Source organism: Hemibagrus wyckioides, linkage group LG29 (assembly GCF_019097595.1).
Source record: "Hemibagrus wyckioides isolate EC202008001 linkage group LG29, SWU_Hwy_1.0, whole genome shotgun sequence".
In the NCBI taxonomy this organism is placed as follows: domain Eukaryota; kingdom Metazoa; phylum Chordata; class Actinopteri; order Siluriformes; family Bagridae; genus Hemibagrus; species Hemibagrus wyckioides.
The window spans coordinates 16,646,741-16,669,033 of NC_080738.1; the positions used below are offsets into that span (position 1 = coordinate 16,646,741).

Here is a 22,293-nt window from a genome sequence, read left to right on the forward strand (position 1 = left end):
CATCCAATCGCCACGGTTTCACATAATTTTTGTCTACAAATCAAAGATTTTAGAAAAATAAAAATCTCTCTAACATGAAGACATAATTTTTAAAATTATTAATTCATTTATTTCATTTACATTTTTTTAAATGCATCATTTTCCTGAGAGCCTGAGTTGCTTTATGCCCAAACTGAATAACTTTTCCCTTTAAAACCGAGACCATCGGCCTACGATTGTCCGGGAATAAAATCCTCCGACTCTGAACACCTTCCACTAACGAAGTGAACGGAAAATCAGATGCAGGGAAACTCGGTTTAAAAGAAATAAAGACACGCTCTGCGAGAACCGGCCTCGTGTTCCGGATCCTGCTGCAGTGTGTGATGTGGGGAGACTAAAACGTCTGGTTTCCACACGCTGCAGATGTGCTACACACACACACACACACACACACACATGTGGTGGAAGTCATTGCTTCTATAGAACATTGGACCCAGAGGGACACTTTGATGTGTCTGTGATTGAATCAGTGGTGAAACTCGACACAGTGAGGGTAATGAGGTCCAGTGATGCTGTAAGCCTTTTTATTACGTCACGGCTACGTGATATTTAACAGGACGTGCGAAAGCGTGATGAATTAAATCAAGTGCGGAATTTTATTGAGAAACAAATTCCTAATAGTTAATAAACATCTCTGGGAAATTTTTTAGAATTTTTTAAATTTTGCATTACAAAATAAATAATAATAATAATAATAAATTTAAAAAAATTATTTATTAAAAAATCATGCATTGTGATTTTTATCCGTTTATCATTGTATTTAATGTCGATTATTGTGAAAATTATAGCAGCTATAAACTCAACGTAAAAAAAACAACGTTCTCTCTCTCTCTCTCTCTCTCTCTCTCTCTCTCGAGAAGTAAATAAGATAAAGTCACAGCACTGGAACTGGAGACTCCTTCCATAAAGCTTTCCATCAAATCAATCAGACCAATCAGAATCCAGTATTCCGCAGCATTACCGTGCGGGTTTCCGAGAGCTTCTCTATACAGTATGTCGGTTGAAGAAGGTTTCGGACGTGACGTGACAGGTCGCACGTGGACGCTGGAATGTTAGGAATGTGGGAAAAGCCAGAGGAATTTCTTCGGTCATATTTCTGCTGGAGAACAGATCACAGAGTGGAGACGCGTAATAACAGTGCCTGAATATCAACACCTGGGAATTCTAACAGCAGAACATTTATAACCTCTGAAAGATCAAAGCAAATATTTTTCACCTTTATAGAAATTATTATTATTATTATTATTATTATTATTTCAGATGGGCGTCAGGGGGATTGATACTAATCGCACCACAGTGTTGCTGAGTTCTCGAATCTGATTGGTCAGAAAGAATCATACTGTGAACCGATATTGTGATAATATTTCCCGCTCTTCTCTCTTCATTCTTCTCTTCTCCCTCATCTCTCGGTGTTGTTTCAGGGTTCCACAGTGTGTTTGTCGTCTGTTTGAACAGAACCCGGGAGTGTTCTCCGAGTCTTCAGTCAGGAACAGCAATGTCTGGTTCGCTCTGCTCGTGAGTCACTCACTGGCAAGAAAGTGATTCGACTCTGAATCGACTCGTTTGAAGTGAATCGTGTTGTGTGTTGTGGGATGCAGCGTGGACTTGTCTCTGAAGTCCTGAGCTGAAGGACAGAGCTGTAGAACCTGAGACATGAACAAAAAGAGAATCTAAATGAATCATTTTTGTTGTTCATGTAATGATTCAATCATTTATGAAGCTCTGTGTTCTTGATGTTTTCTGTCATGTGATTTCTGACCAATCAGTGAAAGAGTTTAAGGATGTTTTCCTTATACCTTTTGTTGTTGTTGTTGTTGTTTTGGGTTTGTTTAATAATTCACATTATGAATCAGATTCAGAATCGTTTTCCAGTCTTGACACGTTACTTCATAGTCCTCGGACCAGAACCACGTCCCTTTAGCACTTTCCAGCTCTGAGAATCCTTGGTGAATCCGGGCTGAAGTAAACCTCGGGATTAATACCCAAGGAGCTGCCTGAATAAGCGTGGGGATTAAAGAGAGACGAGTCAGCACAAATCCAAACCTGCCAATTAAACTGTCCTCTGATGCGCCTGTGGGACGCGATAAACCCCAAAAACCGGAGAGACTCCACTCCAACCTTTGTCGCAGTAGAGCTTTAACGTCTGCGGGGCCGAGGAACGATAAATCTGAATAAGCCTGAGCATATTTCCATCATAATGGACGTATAAAACCTGTGACTCCGGCATCTCGGCTCCTCCTGATGTGTTTTTAATGGATGCAGGCGTAGGACTCTCTCTCTCTTTTGCTCTGTCTCTGTCTTTCTCTCGGTCTCTCTCTTTTGCTCTCTCTCTCTCTCTTGCTCTCTCTCTCTCTCTCTCTGTCTCTCTCTCTTGCTCTCTCTCTGTGTCTCTCTCTGTCTGTCTCTGCTCTGTCTCTTTCTTTCTCTCTGTCTCTTTGTCTCTCTCTTTTGCTCTCTCTCTCTCTCTCTCTCTCTCTCTCTACCTTTCTCTTTTGCTCTCTGTCTCTCTCTTTTGCTCTCTGTCTCTCTCTGTGTCTCTCTGTCTCTCTCTCTTCGCTCTGTCTCTGTCTTTCTCTCTCTTTCTCTCTCTCTTTTGCTCTCTCTCTCTCTCTCTCTCTCTCTCTCAGTCTAGACGCACGACTGCTAAAACAATCACATGCTGGAAGAAATGGATCTTAATGGGTGGAGCTGGCAGAGGACCAGCATTTCACTGAGGAGAAAGAAAAAGAAGATCTGCCTGGGAAAATGCCGCTGTGTAAATAATGCATACTGCAGAAACACAAAAGATCCTGACTGGAAGATTCCTGCATTCCTGGTGTAACTGGAATAATTGGAATCAGATTAGACGTTTTTGATTGGAGATCATTTCCAGCACTGAATGTTTTTCTGACTGATGAATAACGGTATCAGAATGACGAAGCGGCTCTGTTTAGCGGTGTTTACGTTAAATCGTGACCACGAGGAGATCTCACTTCTGTGTTTACACACTACTAGGGTTCGACATTATTCACGTTAGATCACTAAGAACAACACACTCCACACACCTCTCCTCCTCTTGTAGCTAGCGTGTGATGCTAGTCACGATTTCTTCATCCTGATTTGAACACTAATTAATTTTTTACATTTCCTGTCCTGCTTGGTCATTTCCTCTCATCTGTTACAACTTACGACAGCATACGCTGAGGGTTAGGTCAGGTCATATCACCTGAATGATCCCCATATACAAACTGAGAGATCTGTGAGCACGTTAAAGCTACAGCGGAACCTCGGCATCCAGATTTAATTCATTCTTAAGGTGAAAATGTGTATAGCGAAAAGAATTTTCCCATAAGGAATAATGTAAATATGAAAAATGACCAATATGAAGCGTATGTAAACTGCTTACAAAGAACTGACCCAAGCCAAGCATTCCATGTCAAGGCTCCTAACAGGAAGTCATACCACCAAGCTTGGGCTAAAAATAGAACAGACCACCCACACCACCAATCTGTCAACAAAACAACACCCGGAAAAACAGCTAGCTTTTGAACGCATGATGAAGACGACGTTGGTATCGTGGGTCGACTCTTTCACAAACTGCTTTCACTGACTGAAAAATAATTCGCTTCGCTTGGCTTTCCACTGAAGTTTTAGTTTAGAAACTTTAGATTAGATTGATTAAAAAGTCTTAATTTGGTCGTGAACTCTGTAGAAATGTGAAGCTCTTACACAAAAACCGTGACTCAGAACTCCGATGGTGCTGGAGATCTCGGCTTCTTCTGCTTTTCAGGCTAGTTAGCCACGCCCCACTTCTGAAAAGCCTGGCGTCGGGGTTCGTTGAATTGTAGCGAGGAGACTCCGAGGTGCTGGTGGTTGTGGTGTGGAAACAATGGGGAAATTATTGGAACGTTTAACTGGGAAAGGAGGCGGAGCTTCTGATGTAGAACGTTCTCCCAAACTTTGCTCAATTTCGTGTTACTGTTTATTTATTTATTTATTTATGGGAGTCGACCCCCCCCCCCCCGACTTATTCCTGCTGTACAGTTCCACTCTTTATCCTCGAACCCGAGGTTATTTTTCACGTCACGGCTCTTTGCTCATTAGCGCTAACGTTCAGGGCTGCTCTTGTTTTGATGAACAGAGCTCTGTTTTCTCGACCCGACCCTCAGGCTCCCGAGCACGAGCTCTGTACACGACACACTCCTAGGTTTTTTTTGGAAGTAATTACGCAGATGTAGGCGACTGTGTTTTTCCTGGTAGACTCCGGGCTGCTCTCATGGAAATATAACCGACTCCCACATCTGTGAGCCGCACTCCGTCCTAGCCTTTTGGAAAACACAGCAGTTTGTTTAGGGGGTTACGTAGCGGCCGAGACTCACAAAGAGCCGCCTGTTAGACGTCCAGTCTGGAGCACCGCCAGCCTTCAGGGACTTTTTAGTTTATTTTGAAATATGTTTGTTTTTAGAGATGTTTTGTTTTTTCTGCATTCGTCTCCATTACAGATTTTTTTTTTTTAAATCAGGGTTATTTTTATAGCTTAAAAGTATTTTTATTTTGGGTTGAATTTTTAAAGCGAAGTTGTAATTTTATTCTCGGTTTCTAATAATTTTAATACCTAATATTAATGATTTTTTTTTAAGGCAAAGTCTCAGTATTTTACCTAAAAAATAAATAAATAAATAAAACAAATAGCTGAATAAAAATAATATATACAGTTTTTAATTTATAAATTACAGTTTTAAAAGCTAAAAATAGTTTAATGAAGTCTGCTTAACAGTGAAGTTATATTTTTTAAATAAAATATTTAAATATTAATTTAATTTAAAGCTGTTTTTTAGTCGGAATATTTTATTTAATGCTCACTCCTTTATTTTAACAGAACTGAATATTTGTATTATTTTTTAAATATAAATTTAAGCTTTATTTTTTAACTTTTTCTTAATTTTTTTTAAAGTAATCTTTTTTTCATTCAGCAGAAGCTTTAATACTTTTATTTTTAGTGATGTTATATTTTTGTCATAATATTTACTATGTTTTAATTCTATTTTTATTTTTATTTATTTTTAGTGATTTTTAAAAGCTTCAAATAGTCCTTTATTCAATCTTTAATTCAATAATAAGGTTTTATTTTTATTAAGATTTTACATCTATTTTTAGAGTAAAGCTTATTAGCTGTAAATATAACATGTAATAACACATTAAGAGTTTAAGTGGCGGTGTGTGTGTGTGTCGTGTTTAGCAGTAAAACTGGAATAAAATGGTGAAGCTTGGGACTTGGAGCCCTTTGTTTTGGTGGCAATGCCGTGTGTGTGTGTGTGTGTGTGTGTGTGTGTGTGAGAGAGAGAGAGAGAGAGAGAGAGTGCACATCAGTTTATTAGAGCATGTGCTGCATGTGGAATAGCTGCAGGACAAATTCACTTCCCCTTACACACAGGCCAGTGTGTCAAAAACACACACCAACATCGATTTGCTGGGGCTGAGCTTACACACACCGAGCAGATCAGAGTCAGTAGAGTGAACAGAGTCGGTAGAGTCAGTAGAGTGATCAGAGTGAACACTGACTATGTGCGGTTTCCACTGTAAACTGCAGCAGATCTTTACTCTGACTCACAGCCAGTACTCACAATCCATTCCTCTGAACCATGTGCTGATCTTTACAGCTCTTTACAGCAGACGTTGGTGTTTTATGATGTTTTTTCTCTGGTAAAATATTGTAGAAATCTAGTGTTTAAAAATCAGGTATTATTATTATTATTATTATTATTATTATTATTATTAAGGGTTTGAAGATGGAGCTTTATAAAATAATAATAATCCTTATAAAATGTCATCTCACTCATCTGATGTCTGTGTTTTTTGTCATTAATGATGAAACACCGAGCAAATTACTAAAAAAAAAAAAATTAATGGACCTTTTTCAAGAAATCAGTAACCAATCCAGCTGCCGGTTAACTCCGCCCCCTTTTTTAAAACTGGATAATTTATTCAGAATCGTGTCTTGCACAGCAAAATGTACGAAATGCGTCTGCGCACGTCTCGTAACCCAGAGGGTTCGGGTATTTATCTCGAGTCTGTGTGTTTCCTCCTGGTTAGCGGTTAAACCTCTGAGCACGATCTCAGGGCCGCAGATAACAGCCGCAGTGTGTGTGTGTGTGTGTGTGTGTGTGTGTGTGTGTGTGTGTGTGTGTGTGTCAGAGAAGCGGTGAGACTGTGAGAAAGGCGAGAGACACACACACACACAGCACAGGGTGAATAAACCCGACGGTGTTGCCATGACGACCGTGACGGGGCCGCAGAATGGGCGTGATTCAGATCGTTAGCGTCCTTTCTTAAGGACGACGCGCGATCAGTTGCCTCCTTGTTCGTGCCCCCGTGTGCACATATACACACACAACCAGGAGGAAGAGGAAAGGAAGTGTCCCCCCGCATACACACACACACACACACACACACACAGGCCTCAGAGCTGCAGCTGCACGCCTCGACTCCTCCCTGCTGCTTTGCCCCGGCTGCCAAACAGCACTTAAACAACATATAATCCACATCCGTTGAGAATTTGGCCGGAGGTTCGTACCTCCGATCTTCTCTCCGTAATTCACCATCTGTAGGAAGCCAAATGATAATGACCGGATTACAACAGACTTCCGGCATTTATCTGAAATTAGAGCCAGACCTCAAGGTCATTAGGAGTGAATGAGGCGTCAGGTCTTCACCGTGTGAGCTGAAGATGCGGGCAAAACAAAACCCGACACGTGCGGTGCTACGACACGTGCCAAACCATTCCGCAGAGGAGAGGAAAATAATAGCAGAGGAAGTCTGCTTGTCTGGTCTGGGGTGATTAATTACACTTCGATAGGCTGCTGAAGTCATGCTGCATCACCATGGAGACCTGAAATGTGGTGTTAAGTTTTACTAATAAACCACAAAATCTCAAAACTGTCACTAAAACTATTTATTTAAATAATATAAACAAAAGGGATTCTCCTGATTCACTGATACTAAAGCGCACAGGCCACGCCTCCTTTACTAAAACTGTAGCGCACAGGCCACGCCTCCTTTACTAAAACTGTAGCGCACAGGCCACACCTCCTTTACTGAGACTGTAGCGCACAGGCCACGCCTCCTTTACTGAGCCTGAAGCACACAGGCCACGCCTCCTTTACTGAGACTGAATCACACAAGCCATGCCTCCTTTACTGAGACTGTAGCGCACAGGCCACGCCTCCTTTACTGAGACTGTAGCGCACAGGCCACGCCTCCTTTACTGAGACTGTAGCGCACAGGCCACGCCTCCTTTACTGAGACTGTAGCGCACAGGCCACGCCTCCTTTACTGAGACTGTAGCGCACAGGCCACGCCTCCTTTACTGAGACTGTAGCGCACAGGCCACGCCTCCTTTACTGAGACTGTAGCGCACAGGCCACGCCTCCTTTACTGAGACTGTAGCGCACAGGCCACGCCTCCTTTACTGAGACTGTAGCACACAGACCACGCCTCCTTTACTGAGACTGAAGCACACAGACCACGCCTAATTCAGTGAAACTGAAGCTCACAGGCCACGCCTCCTTCACTGAGACTGAAGCACACAGATCACGCTTTCTGCGCTGACACAGGAGCTCACAGGCCTCCTTCATTTGAACTGTAGCACACAGGCGATGCCTCTTTCTCTCAGACTGAGGCACACAGGCCACGCCTCCTTCTCTCAGACTGAGGCACACAGGCCACGCCTCTTTCTCTCAGACTGAGGCACACAGGCCACGCCTCCTTCTCTCAGACTGAGGCACACAGGCCACACCTCTTTCTCTCAGACTGAGGCACACAGGCCACGCCTCCTTCTCTCAGACTGAGGCACACAGGCTATATTTCTTTCATTTCATTTCAAAGCAGAGTAAATTACACTTTTATCACCTCTCTCTTAACTCGAATGCTGAATTAGAGAATCTGTCAGCAACAGCAACTGTCACTGTGAAACACACACACACACACACAGAGACACACACCTGCCGCTATTGTAGCTACACATATAACCTTCATCTCTCTGCACACACACCTGTCAGGTCATGTTTACAGCAAATCTTCCTTTCTAAACAGAAACTGCAGCTTACCATTTACCAGAAACACTTCACCTCCTGCTCCTTTATGTTTCTACAGACTGTAAATAAAGCCGAGTTCACAGCCTCTGACTGTGTCGTCCTGTAAACGTCACTAAAAACACCACGAGCATTCGACCTGTCTGATCAATACTGGGTACAGGAAAGGAAGGAAGAGACGGAAACGAGCGAACAACAGCTCTGTGTCTGGGGCTTTCCTTCTCACTTCCACCTTTACACTTCACACCTTTAGTGTCAGGAATGTTTTCAGGCGATTTTTCTTTTGTGAGGAAGGTTTCATCGTGAGCAGGAGACTAAGAGCGGCTGGAAATCCTGTTTTATTTTTTTAGCTAAAAGCAACGGTTAGTGAATGAAAATAAGTAGGTGTGGCCTGTGTGCTTCAGTTCTTAGTGAAAGAGGAGTAGCCTGTGTGCTTCAGTGTCAGTGAAGGAGGCGTGGCCTGTGTGCTTCAGTGTCAGTGAAGAAGGCGTGGCCTGTGTGCTTCAGTGTCAGTGAAGAAGGCGTGGCCTGTGTCCTTCAGTGTCAGTGAAGGAGGTGTGGACTATGTGCTTCAGTGATAGTGCAGGAGGTGTGGCCTATGTGCTTCGGTGTCAGTGAAGGTGTGGCCTATGTGCTTCAGTAATCGTGAAGGAGGTGTGGCCTATGTGCTTCAGTGATAGTGAAGGAGGCGTGGCCTGTTTGCTTCACGGATAGTGAAGGAGGTGTGGCCGTTGTGCTTCTGTAAAGAATCCATGGTCTGTGCGCTTCAGTGATGGTAAAGGAGGCGTGGCCTGTGTGCGTCAGTCTCAGTGAAAGAGGCGTGGCCTGTGTAGTACAAGCTCAATGAAGTAGGCGTGGCTTCTTTCACTGTATCTACACATTAAATAGACCATTATATTTTTTTTTTCTTACTTTGAAACATCTTTTATACACTGAATCATTATTTACGCCATTGAAATGTCTCTAAAGTAAAGATGCATGTTATTTACACTGGTATTCTAGCTCCAGTGTAGAAATAAGGAGAAATATGTATTCTGGAGAGACAGTAGTGTTGAATAGGAAGATTTGGCATGTTGTTTTTTTAGGTCACATTTTTGCTTTGATATCCGTCTCTATTTCTGGTGTTTCAGTTTGCTAGCTGATGGGAATGTAGCTGACTCACTAGCTGCTAGCAGTCTTGCCCTCGTCCTTTAGTCTCTGACTCCCTCTCTCTCTCTCTCACTCACACACACACACACACACACACACACACACACACATCTTCCTCGCTCTGTCGCTTCCCTTCGTCTGCTTGAATTAGATTAGATGTTGATTTCTGTTTGTCTGGACGTTTTCTAGTGAGCGGGTAAATTCACTTTGTTTTCATCGTGCAAGAGCTAGAAAGTTCATTAAATACAGATTAGGAGTTGTGTGTGTGTGTGTGTGTGTAATCTTTTGCTCTGCTTTGAGGAAGCTGTGAGTGAGTGACCTTGGTGCCAGAAAACTAAACTGCCCTTAGCTGGAATTTCTCCAAACACTGGTGCAGCCATGTGGAGCGTTCTGACCTTACACGCTGTAAAATTACAGACTCGGACACCGGCACCGCCCGTACTTCATACAGAAATGATTAGATATACACAGTGTCTGATCTCTACAGGCAGACCAGAACATCCACCGCCTTCTTCCTTTTTTTCTGTTTTTTTCTGTCCGTACTTTTTAGGACTCCGAAATCCGAGATCCTGCCATTTTTTCCGAAGAGACTCCGAGGCTTTAAAAAAAGCAATAAACCCACAATAGGCTGCTTCGGTCTAAAAAAGCCTATGTTTGATCCAGAAAGCCTGTATTTGCTTAACTCAGCCCGTTTTTAACCGCTGGAGCTCGGAAAAAATTCACTCACATGCCCCCAAAAAAGGATTTCGGATTTCAAAAATGGGAAAGAAGTCTCAGAGGGACACGCTGACCGAGCCTCAGACACGTTAATGCCACCGTTTATTTAGTTCTGTTAAAAACTGGAAGATCCGGTGTGATTAATTTTCTATAAAAGCATGTCATTTTAATAATGTCTATAGCAACAGCTCATGATTTTACTAAAGAACACGTGCAATTAGTGACACAGTGAGATTTTCTGGAAGGAGTCTCCAGTGTTAGTGTTTTTAAACATCCAGAGATAAAGCTTTTCACTTTTTTTCACAACTTTTGTTCGTCTGCTTGTCCTTTGTCCCGGCTCGAGACTTTCGCTAATTGCTGCAGGTGAAAACACACTTTTAACTCATTTGTTCCTGGAGCAGATGAAAGCCTGCCGTCAGAGTGACTGCTGAAAGCTTTCCTGTGTCTCGTGTGTGTGTGTGTGAGTGTGTGTGTGTGCTGATGTAGACACACAGTCTGAAGAGGCTGTTAAAGCACTTGGTATTGATCAGTGGTGCTGGATCACTGACAGCTGAATAAGTGCTGACAGAAGCAGCAGGTACACACAGCTGAGAGAGAGAGCAGGAGACCAGGGCTGATTTACTGATTGTGTGTGTGTGTGATATCTGTCTTTTCCCTTTGTCCTCAGGAGACCCTGCAGCAGCTGGTGATGATGCCTCTGCCCAACGTGCTGGTTCTCGGCAGAACTCCACTCACTGGTAGGAGATGCTGAACTTCCACGTTTCCTCCTTCCCTCTCACTTTCTGTCTCGGAGCAGGAAGGTGTGTGTGTGATGTCATTAAACCTCCATCCTGATTCTTGTCACCAACATCAAGCACCAGCATTCGAACCTGTAAATCTGTCACCTGTAATTATTACACTCTCCAACCTGTTCCCAAACCGGTCCTCCAAAATCTAATTAGTTCACTGTAAACTCTAATCAGTATCTCAGTGCCTCATTATCTCAGTATTCCAGTACCTCAGTCTATCAGTACCTCATTCGGTCAGTGCCTCAATAACTCATACCCTCGATATCCCAGTGCATCAGTACCGCATTCTATCAGTGCCTCAATATCCCAGTGCCTCAATATCTCAGTATTCCAGTACCTTATTCTATCAGTATCTCATTCTATCAGTACCTCATTCGGTCAGTGCCTCGATAACTCACACCCTCGATATCCCAGTGCATCAGTATCTCATTCTATCAGTGCCTCAATATCCCAGTGCCTCAATATCTCAGTATTCCAGTACCTTATTCTATCAGTACCTCATTCGGTCAGTGCCTCGATATCTCACACCCTCAAAATCCCAGTGCATCAATACCTCATTCTATCAGTGCCTCGATATCTCACTCCCTCAATATCCCAGTGCATCAATACCTCATTCTATCAGTGCCTCGATATCTCACTCCCTCAATATCCCAGTGCATCAATACCTCATTCTATCAGTGCCTTGATATCTCACTCCCTCAGTATCCCAGTGCATCAGTACCTCTTTCTGTCAGTGCCTCAATATCTCACTCCCTCATTATCCCAGTGCCTCAGTACCTCATTCTATTAGTGCCTCCATATCTCAGTGTTCCGGTACCTCATTCAATCAGTGCCTCAATATCGCAGTATTCCAGTACTTCATTCTATCAGTGCCTTGATATCTCACACCCTCAGTATCCCAGTGCCTCAGTACCTCATTCTATCAGTGCCTCAAAATCCCACTCCCTAAGTATCCCAGTGTCTCAGTACCTCATTCTATCAGTGCCTCAAAATCCCACTCCCTAAGTATCCCAGTGCCTCAGTACCTCATTCAATAAGTGCCTCAATAACTCACTCCCTCATTATCCCAGTGCATCAGTACATCATTCTATCAGTGCCTCAATATCCCAGTGCATCAGTACCTCATTCTATCAGTGCCTCAATATCCCAGTGCATCAGTACATCATTCTATCAGTGCCTCATTATCCCAGTGCATCAGTACATCATTCTATCAGTGCCTCATTATCCCAGTGCATCAGTACCTCATTCTGTCAGTGCCTCAATATCCCAGTGCATCAGTACCTCATTCTATCAGTGCCTCAATATCCCAGTGCATCAGTACTTCATTCTATCAGTGCCTTGATATCTCACACCCTCAGTATCCCAGTGCCTCACTACCTCATTCTATCAGTGCCTCAAAATCCTACTCCCTAAGTATCCCAGTGCCTCAGTACCTCATTCTATCAGTGCCTCAATATCCCAGTGCATCAGTACCTCATTCTATCAGTGCCTCAATATCCCAGTATTCCAGTACCTCATTCTATTAGTGCCTCAATAACTCACTGCTTCATTATCCTAGTGCCTCAGTACCTCATTCTATCAGTACCTCGATCTCTCAATCCCTCAGTATTCCAGTGCCTCAGTACCTCATTCTATCAGCACATCTGTATCTCTGTATATACCTGATTACTTCAGAATTTCAGTGCCTCAGTAGTGCAGTACCTCAGTGAGTCACAGTAAAGCGGCGGTGGTGGTGGTGGTGTGTGTGTATGTGTGTGTGTGTGTGTGTGTGTGTAACTGCTCAGCCATGTGGTTTTTATTAAGCAGTCATTAGAGCTGGATGGGGGATGGGGACCGTTATCAGCTAAACACCAATTCACCTCAGGCTACAGGAGCTCTCTCTCTCTCCGCTCTCTCTCTCTCTCTCTCTCTCTCTCTCTGTTGCTTCCTCATTTCAGCTCCATTCAGTGTGATTTATTTGCATCACAAAGAGAATTGTGTAACTGTAAAAACGAAAAGATAAAACAGTTATAAGAAAAAGAAAGACTTTCTGTTCAGTCTCTCCTTCTTACTCTCTCCATTCAGTTCAGTTCAATTTATTTAGCTTTAATTCACTGTTTTTGTTTCCCAGAGATACGGGCAAAGCTCATTTTATAACGTATTTTAAAAGGATTTAAGGAATAATAAAATAGGAAATTGAACATTTTTGTGGTATCTGTAAACATGAAGTGGAAAGAAAAAATGGAATAAAAGTTCTACATATAAATAACAGTTTAAAGGTTTAAAAACTGTATAAATAAATAAATAAAAAATAAAAAAAAGAGGAAAATAAATAAATACATTAGAAATGACAGTTGAAAATTTATTTATATTAATTTTATTTACTTGAGTTTAATTTTTAGTGCTTTAATGGCATTGCAAAAACGTTATTTATTTGTTTGTTTATGTATTTTTTTAAGAATTAAATAAATCAAATATAAGAATGAAGAAATAAAAAATTAAATAAATCAAATATAAGAATGAAGAAATAAAAAATTAAATAAATCAAATATAAGAATGAAGAAATAAAAAATTAAATAAATCAAATATAAGAATGAAGAAATAAAATCTCTGCATGGAGCTGTTAGTTTTTCCTTTCATCATTTCTCTTCGTCTCTCTCTCTCTTACACTGATGAAGTCTCTAACGTCTTTGTCTTTCTGTCTTGTTCAGAGTCTCTCTCTCTCTCCCTCCCTGTGTGCAGTCTTTGTTTTCTGTCCCGCTCTATGAGAAAGACGGACGTCACAGAGCCCTGTCACCTTCTTTTCCCGTCCTTTCGGTCTTCCTCACTGTGACGGGGTGCCGACTCGCCCTGTACTCAGACTCGTCTCCGACAGCTGCTCTGTTCAGCCATTTTAGCCGAGGACAACTGCAGGACAGAAGTGCCGAGTCATGACAGGTGCAGATCAGGCTGGTAGTTTGTTATTAGCAGAGGAAGCGGTGCGAGAGACGAGCGTGGACGTTCATCAGCAGCAGCAAGAAGCGACACTGAGATGTTCCTTATTCGTGATATATCATGTTTAAGTGAAGCGACAGATCTGAACAATTCCTCAAACCAATCGTTCGGGCATCACTGCTTCAGCTTCACACTTACATGCAGTTAGTTTCTGTTTATGTTTGACCCAGAAACGTGGAAGACTAGACTCTGAACCACAGCTTCATCTAATCCTGTCATGCAGGCACAGTATCCCTCGGTATTACCTCAGTACCTCAGTGCCTCAGTGCCTCGATACATTATCATGTCACTACTTTAGTATCCCAGTACCTCAGTGCCATTAATACAGGTCTTGCAGATTTTGTGGAGTCCAACAAGTATTGTGATGCTGGATGATACAAAGCTCTGTACAGGATGCGGTCACGGATGACATCATACAGGACCTCTACAGGAAAACCGGTCTGTTCTGAGGCATTATGAAGCGCTGGGCTCCATCTCGAGAAGCTGTTTCCTCTTCCTGTACATTACTCATTGTACACAGGAAGTGTCAGAGGTTTGGCAGGGTCCCCGTGACCTCCAGTTTCCTGTCAGGATGATAGTGGAAGAGCTTCAAAACTCAGTCAGTGTGTATTATCAGACACGGGTGATACCCAGGGGTTTGGTTAGAGTGATGTTTCCCCTCATCTCTCTCTCTCTCTCTCTCTCTCTCGCTCTCTCTCTCTGTCCTTCAAGTGTCCTTGAATAATTTATGCACCGCTCTGCAAAAACAGCAGTTCCTCATTTGAAATCTGCAGGGATTTTCACTTCAGGATTTCTGGCCAGGTGTGTGTGTATATGTGTATGTGTGTGTGTGTGTGTATATATGTGTGTGTGTGTGTGTATGTGTGTGTGTGTGTGTGTGTGTATATGTGTGTGTGTGTATGTGTGTGTGTGTATATGTGTATACGTGTGTGTGTATATGTGTGTGTGTGTGTGTGTCTTTATGAAAAAGCATTTCCTGTGTGGAGAGCTCATGCAGATTCCTCAGCGTGACTAACTCGCATCACGTTTCCTTTTATGCTTTATAGCACTTTATCCTGCGGCACTTCTTTTCAGCTCACAGTGCGTTTTCCTTCATAGAACAATTTCCATAATCACGCGGACAGAATAACTAATCACATTTAAATTCAGTTCAGCGAATTGCCTCGTTTCTCGCACCAGAACTGAGAACTTCACAGCGTTCATCTTGCTCAAAACCTCTACTTGTTTAATCCAATCCAGCTTGTATGATTATGCAAATTAGACACGTCCCTGATCGTACAAGCCCCGCCCTCTTCCAGTAATAAAGTAGTGCCTGGTGTTCTTATATTGTTAAAGTTTAAAAGTCTCGTAAGATATAATCATTTATTATTTGCTATAATAGTAATATCTCTGCTTCACCGATGATTTTTTCCTATAACCCAAATGTTCAGTTCCTACAAGTTTCCCTCAGGCAGCTCTTGATCATGTTCTGTAGAGCTTCACAAGTTCGTCTCCTTCACAAACAGAGGACCAGCTTGAATCTAGTGTGCCAAAACATCCTGTTCGAAGCACAGGAAATATCCTGCCTGCAGTCAAGATCAGATTTCTCATGTAAACAGATTCTCTGTGAGTGATAAATCACTGTTCTGAACACACACACACGTCAGCGGTATCAGTTTTGTATAGGATGAGCAGGACGTTGTCAGTGTCCACGTAGACTCCTCACAGTTGTAGTTTCACGCTAGTTAAACAGCCCGTATGTTTGTCTGTCCGCCATTGGCCGCTCTTTAAGCCCCGCCCCTTGTCTGGACCAGCGGGAACGTCGGTGCCAAGCAGCCCAGTTGGACGAACCACCTGCTTTTCTCTTCTTAATTCCGCCGTGTTAACAGTTCATCTCCCCCAACAGCTGCCTTGCGCCTCGTCCCGGCCTCCCACGGTTCGGACGCGCGGTGGAGCTGAGGATTATGGGATTTTTTTTATTGCATCAAAGCGTTTCTGTTCAACAGGTGTAAAGGCGTAAAGCTCACGTTTCATAATTTAAAGCTTCTTGTTCCTTTGCTTTCAGAGCAAGGCCTTGCTGAGGTGAAGAAACTGCTCCTGCTGTTGCTCGGGTGTGCTGTTCAGGTACACACACACACACACACACACAGACTGGTCATGATTTACAGTAACTGTGCAGCTGGTAGAGACCCCAGATTGTGCAGAGTGAAAAGAGAAGTAGGAGGTAATGCCATGAGCGTGACAGGTGGCATCAGCTGGCCAGGAGCCAAGAGGAGATCTGGGCAAGGAGCCCTCTGCTCTGTAGGTGGGCGGGGCTAGTCCAGCTCTCACACACACACACACAGTCAGCATCAGCGAAAATACGGAGAAGAAAACACAGCCAAGGGTGCCAAAACTTTAATTTCCCCCAGGAAAGAAAAGCTGACAAAGCTTTCCTGTAATAGCAGTGCACATCCAAGGTGCTAACATTGCTAATATTTTTCGTTTGTTCTAAAAGATGATCACACACACCAGCAGACACAAACCAGGAGGTGCCAATACTTTATACCCTGGAGTACTTTAGAACATGGAGTCGCAAATTACTTTTTTTGTGGCTGAGTCTCCAATATTAATGTGTACTCCCTGTGTAGGGCACTAGGTAGGTCCATTACAGTAGGGTGCAAATGGAAATAGAACCATTTTGGATTTAATTCTGTTACCAGTCAATGGTCTTAGCTCCGCCCACTCGTCCCAGCTGTCATGATGCAGTACCTGGGCAAGGAAGGAAAGCGAATAGCTTGCACAAGTCAAACTGTAGCGTCTAATCTGTAAGATATAATCACATATATATATATTAGATCAGACATAAAGCGTCTTCACACAGATCTTCACACTGAACACACACAGGCGCTAACGGTACGACCTCCTATTAATAATACTAGAGTTAAGGGTTAAGATTAGCATCAATTACGTGAGACTTATTCGCATATCTGGTCATGTGACCTCCCAGGAGGAGGGAGGAGGAAGGTTCAGGTCTGGATGATATCTGAATATTTCAGTATCTGATTGCTTTCCATTATTATTATTTTTTTATTTAATTCTCTGTTCCTTCCCAGTGCGAGGAAAAGGAAGAATACATCGAGATGATCCAGACGCTGGATTTTGACATGAAGGCGGCCATCGCCTCTCACATTCAGGAGGTACGAATCGGCCGTGATGGAAAGCTGTATGTTCAGAAACCTCGAGGAATTGACTCGGTTTGTTCACCCCTTCCTTAATTTGCTGCTCTGCAGGTCACTCACAATCAGGAGAATGTTCTGGACCTGCAGTGGCTGGAGGGAGGAGAATCTCCACCTGAGGACCTGGACTCGCTTTCCAGAAACCTGGCCTTTCATCTCAGACGCCTGGTGGACGAGAGAGACGAGCAGCTGGAGGTGAGGGAGAGAGAGTGAGAGAGAGAGAGTGAGGGGGGGAGAGAAAGACAGTGAGGGAGAGAGAGAAAGAGAGAGACAGTGAGGGAGAGAGAGAAAGAGAGAGTGAGTGGGGGAAAGAGAGACAGTTAGAGAATGAGAGAAAGGGTGTGAGGGAGTGATTGGGGGAGTGTGTGTGTGGGAGAGAGAGAGAGAGGGAGACAGTGAGAGAGAGAGGGAGAGAGAGAGGGAGACATTGAGAGAGAGAGGGAGAGAGAGAGAGAAAGAGAGAGTGTGAGGGAGAGAGAGAAAGAGAGAGTGAGTGGGGGGGAAAGAGAGACAGTTAGAGAATGAGAGAAAGGGTGTGAGAGTGTGATTAGGGGAGTGTATGTGTGAGAGAGAGAGAGAGAGAGAGAGAGAGAGAGGGAGACAATGAGAGAGAGAGAGAGGGAGAGGGAGACAGTGAGAGAGAGAGGGAGAGGGAGACAGTGAGAGAGAGAGGGAGAGGGAGACAGTGAGAGAGAGGGAGAGAGAGAGACAGTGAGGGAGAGAGAGAAAGAGAGACAGTGAGGGAGAGAGAGAAAGAGAGAGTGAGTGGGGGGAAAGAGAGACAGTTAGAGAATGAGAGAAAGGGTGTGAGAGTGTGATTAGGGGAGTGTATGTGTGAGAGAGAGAGAGAGGATGTATCATGTCTTGGAGTCTGCTCTCTGCTAGCAGCACGTAAATGCAACTTAGATGCTGATTGGCTGCTGTGTATTTATGCTGGATGCTGATTGGTTCACACACAGAGCCTGGTTAATTCCCTCCAGGATGTCCTCCTGATTTTGCGACTGCAGAAATGAACACAAAATCCAGCAAACTCCGTCAGATACCACAGACTGTTTCACAGATTTGGGCAGAGACACGTGATCTCATCATCACAACACGCCTGCTTCCGTTCACGTGTGTGGAACATCAGTACAGCTCTCATTACAGTCAGTACATACGTGTCTGCACTGGGGGAGGATTCCTCTACTCGTGATGTGGGTTTCTGCTAAATACCCCAAAAAACTGCAAGAAAGCCACAGCGAGATCAAGCGTTGTGGACACAACATTCAGTTAACAAAAAACCCACACTAAACCCCCCTGGAGGGATTGATTAATACTTATTGGTGGATTCTGGGGGGCAATAATTAACCTTAGTCCTGCCCTTGAACCCCTGCAGCTTCTTAGACATTACCCAGAATCCCCTGCTCCTCTGAGGCTGAATAATCACCAACAGACCCCTGCTTGTAGCCGGCCGTTCTTCATTAAAAGGCCATTTACGCTCTCTCTCTTCTTCCACACACACACACACACACAGACACACACACACACACACACACACACACACAGACACACACACACACACACACACAGACACACACGCGCGCACACACACACACAGACACACACACACCACACATGCGCACACAGACACACACAGACGCACACACACAGACACACACACCACACACACACCACACACACACACAGACAGACACACACAGACACGCGCACACACACACACACAGACACACCACACACACCGCACACACGCACACACACACACACACACACACACAGACACACACACACACGCACTGTTTTTAAATGTACTTGGTATTTTTTAAAATAACAAGAAGCTTTCTTTGTACGGATCAACGACGAGGTTGAAGCGGTCAGCTCTTCCTGTCCTTCTTGAGTTTTTAGTGGGTCGTGTCTCGTTCACTCGAACCGTGGCCTCATTCGGAGAGCGCGCTCCTCTGACAGCTCCATCCTCGACACACTCCTGGTTTCTATTTAATGAAATCATCACGGCCGGCTGCTCGGCACCCGGAGTCGCGGAGCTGACCTTAATCTGTTTCCTCTCTCAGGAGGAGAGCGAGCGCCGCTCGGCCATTTTACTCTACTATAAAAAGCTCCAGCTTTCTGCCTCCTCTTTTTCTTAAAATCTTCTGTAAAGGCTGGAGGTCAGGATGTGATCCTGATATCCTGAGAAACAGCACAGTACAAGGTGTGGAATGAATATTATCACAAGTCTAATCTAATTGAATGGAATATTTGTGACCCTCTGTCCACAGACGATCGTGGAGCTGACCCAGGAGAGAGACTGTGGTCAGTGCACCGCTCCTCCTCCTCCTCCGCCCAGTGCCCAGTCTCCCAGCGACTCTCCCAGCATGCGGCGCACCGAGAGCAGGCAGCACCTCAGCGTGGAGCTAGCAGACGCCAAGGCCAAGATCAGACGCCTCCGCCAGGAGCTGTGAGTACACAACCTCACCCCAACACCTCATCTCCATGAGCTGGAGCTCTTCTCCTGTCAGTCATCTCATCAAAAGACCTTGCTTGGGGTTCATTCACGGGAGTGTACAAAGTTTAGGCACCCAGGTCACCTTAGGCTACGTCTACACTAACCTGGATAACTATCTATAAATGCACCGCGTCCACGTTATGTGGTAGGTTAGTGGTTAAGATGTTGGGCTCCTGAGTGGAAGGATCCCAGGTCCACCAAGCCATCACTGGGCCCTTGAGCAAGGCCCTTAACCCTCACTTGCTTAGTTTTGTAAAAAAAATTGGGATAAATTGTAGGTCTGTACTTCTCTATAGTGGATGTGGTAGCATCGTGTTTAAGGTGTTGGACTACTGATCAGAAGGTTGTGAGTTTGAATCCCAGCTCCATCAAGCTGCCACTGCTGGGCCCCTGAGCAAGGCCCTTAACCCTCAATTGCTCAGTTGTATAAAATGGGATAAATTGTAAGTCCCTCTGGATAAGGGCGTCCGCCAAAATGGTGTAAATGCCAAATTATGGTTTTCAGTCGTTTCCCAAATGTTTGGTCATCCAAACTGAAACATCTGAAAACGCTAACACCCCTGTACTGCACACGAGGAAAACGTAAGGCGCTTCCACATGATAGATAGATAGATAGATAGACAAAAAGATGGATGGATGGATAGATAGATAGATACTTTATTCACCCCAGTGGGAAATTTACAACTGCTGTCGTCCACCCTCTTAGCTGAACTGGTCACGTGACTAGAAATGCATCATTGTTTTCGAAAGCCTCCGTTTTCCCAGTCCACCCACAGTCCACTCACAGTCCACTCACAGTCCATCCTGTGACACTTTCAAATTTAGAGCATTTTCAAAAAGATATGTTTTCGTTGACCATAAACAAACGTCTCAGAGTGGACGGAAGGCCAGGACGGATAGAAAAATGTGTTTTTAAACGGAAACGTATTAGTGTGGACATAGCCTTAGAGGGACTTGGGGGTTTTTGGGGCATAAAAACAGTGTAACGTTGTCGATCCTCCCCCTGTCTGGTGAAATTGTGTAGGATTTCTGATGACCCTAACATGAGCAGTTTCCTTATTCTTTCAGTTAAAGTAAATAGAATGAAATGAGGATCAGCCCCTGCTGACTCAGCACGGTTCCCGTCCTCGTGCTTACTCACTCGTGTATCTCTCAGATTGTTCAACTTCCTGCAAAATACTGACTAATCGTGTCAAACGCACTTCCTGATCTCCTGTTGTTTTTTTCATTGCAGCCTTGTAAATAATTGAACTTCCTCCTTAAGAGTGCATTAACCCGGAGAGACAATGCACAGCGGCGTGATTTAGCGGTAGCGCTCGCTCTGATGGAGAAGCGGTTTTAAAACCCAGAGGAAGTTCCATTTAGGCTTCGCTGGTCAGGAAGTTTTTGAAAAGCTGTGTGAGAGACGTCGCAGTCATCACATGAGGCGAGGCAGCACTTGTTTTTGTTCTCCGTGACACTGCGGAATGTCGACGGGCCTGCGGATCGGACGCCCGGGGATTCGACCCAGATCACGAGATAATCTAGCATGCGCTGTATTCTTGAAAAGTCTTTGGCCTACTTACAGAGTCTCTGGGAGTTTTTAGTAGAGCAGCTGATGTTTGTCCTGCTCTGTCCTCTTCTGTGCTTCTGTTTAATATCATGACATGATAATATTTTCATCACCAGCCCTGATTAACTTTATCCTAAACTTATCGTCATATCCCACTGAATGAGGAAAAATCCTCGGCTCTGATTGGTTGGATCGAGTTGATCTCTAACAGCAGCTCTGACAGTAGTGCAGCTGTAAACGACTGGTTTTTAACGTGTGTATACGTTAAGTTTCCAGTAAGGAGAGGTTTCTTAAGTGGAAGGAGTCTCCAGGGTCAGCGCTTTGGAAAGCTTTACACTTTCAATTTTTAGTAAAAATAAAAAATCAATCAAATAATAAATAAATAAATAAATATATAAATAAATGAATTCCCTTTCAGCTGGCTTAACACACACACACACACACAAAGTAAATACGGGTTCAGGTCAAGACAGAGAGACAAGGTGAAGTATAATGTATCATGTAGTAATAATAATAATAATAATAATAATAATAATAATAATAATAGAAATAAAAAAACATGTTGAGGTGTGTATTAATAATATATAAAATATATATAAATAACAATATCTAAAATAATCAAAACTATTATGGATCTGTTTTTATTCTACCAATTTCCCATGAAGTTTAAAGGGAAAGACCTTGTTGGGTTTTTAAAAAATTGTATTATTATTATTATTATTATTATTATTATTATTATTATTATTAATGGTCCAGTTTATGGCTTTATTTACATCACAGCTTTGTCTCTTTAGAGTTAAGTCATGTTTTCTGACATCCTTTCCCAGGATCTCTTTGTATTGGCTCATTGAGGAACTACAATAGAACAATGTTGTGATCAGATACACAGAAATATCCAGTTTATCAGTTTCAGTGATAAACCCCAGCTTTCAGTGAGCTCCGCCCATCTGGAAGGACCGGTTTACAGAGACCAGTAGCAGGAATTAAAACAGGTTTCCCCACATGATTCATCTCCAACTGTGTACGTTAACCTTAAAGACCCCTCCCTGACCCATTATAATGACCATTACTCGTTATTCAAATGTGTTGGAGATGGTAATCAGGGTCCGGCGGCTCAGGAAGAGCGGGACACTGGAGTGATGTGTGTTCAGAGGAAACCGTTGTGGATTTGCATGGCCTCAGAGGCCCCCTCTCTTTCCTCTTTGAGATTTCACCCAGTGGAAAAAATAACAGCAGTCTGAAGCCTTATGCAAATGTTTTAAAGCATTAATCTCTTCCTAATTTCTAACACAATCACTCTGAGAACTTT

General features: G+C 43.5%; 1 protein-coding gene across 3 annotated transcripts in view; it reads left to right on the forward strand.

Moving 5' to 3' along the window:
- LOC131349262 (girdin-like) overlaps window positions 1–22,293 on the forward strand; it is a 54,480-nt gene that overhangs the window by 9,076 nt on the left and 23,111 nt on the right. For all 3 annotated transcript variants that reach the window (XM_058384803.1, XM_058384801.1, XM_058384802.1), the window contains exons 4-8: window positions 10,642–10,711; window positions 15,780–15,838; window positions 16,810–16,893; window positions 16,987–17,127; window positions 19,206–19,384. In XM_058384803.1, the coding sequence (XP_058240786.1) occupies window positions 10,642–10,711; window positions 15,780–15,838; window positions 16,810–16,893; window positions 16,987–17,127; window positions 19,206–19,384 (533 nt within the window). The remainder of the gene's footprint in view (window positions 1–10,641; window positions 10,712–15,779; window positions 15,839–16,809; window positions 16,894–16,986; window positions 17,128–19,205; window positions 19,385–22,293) is intronic.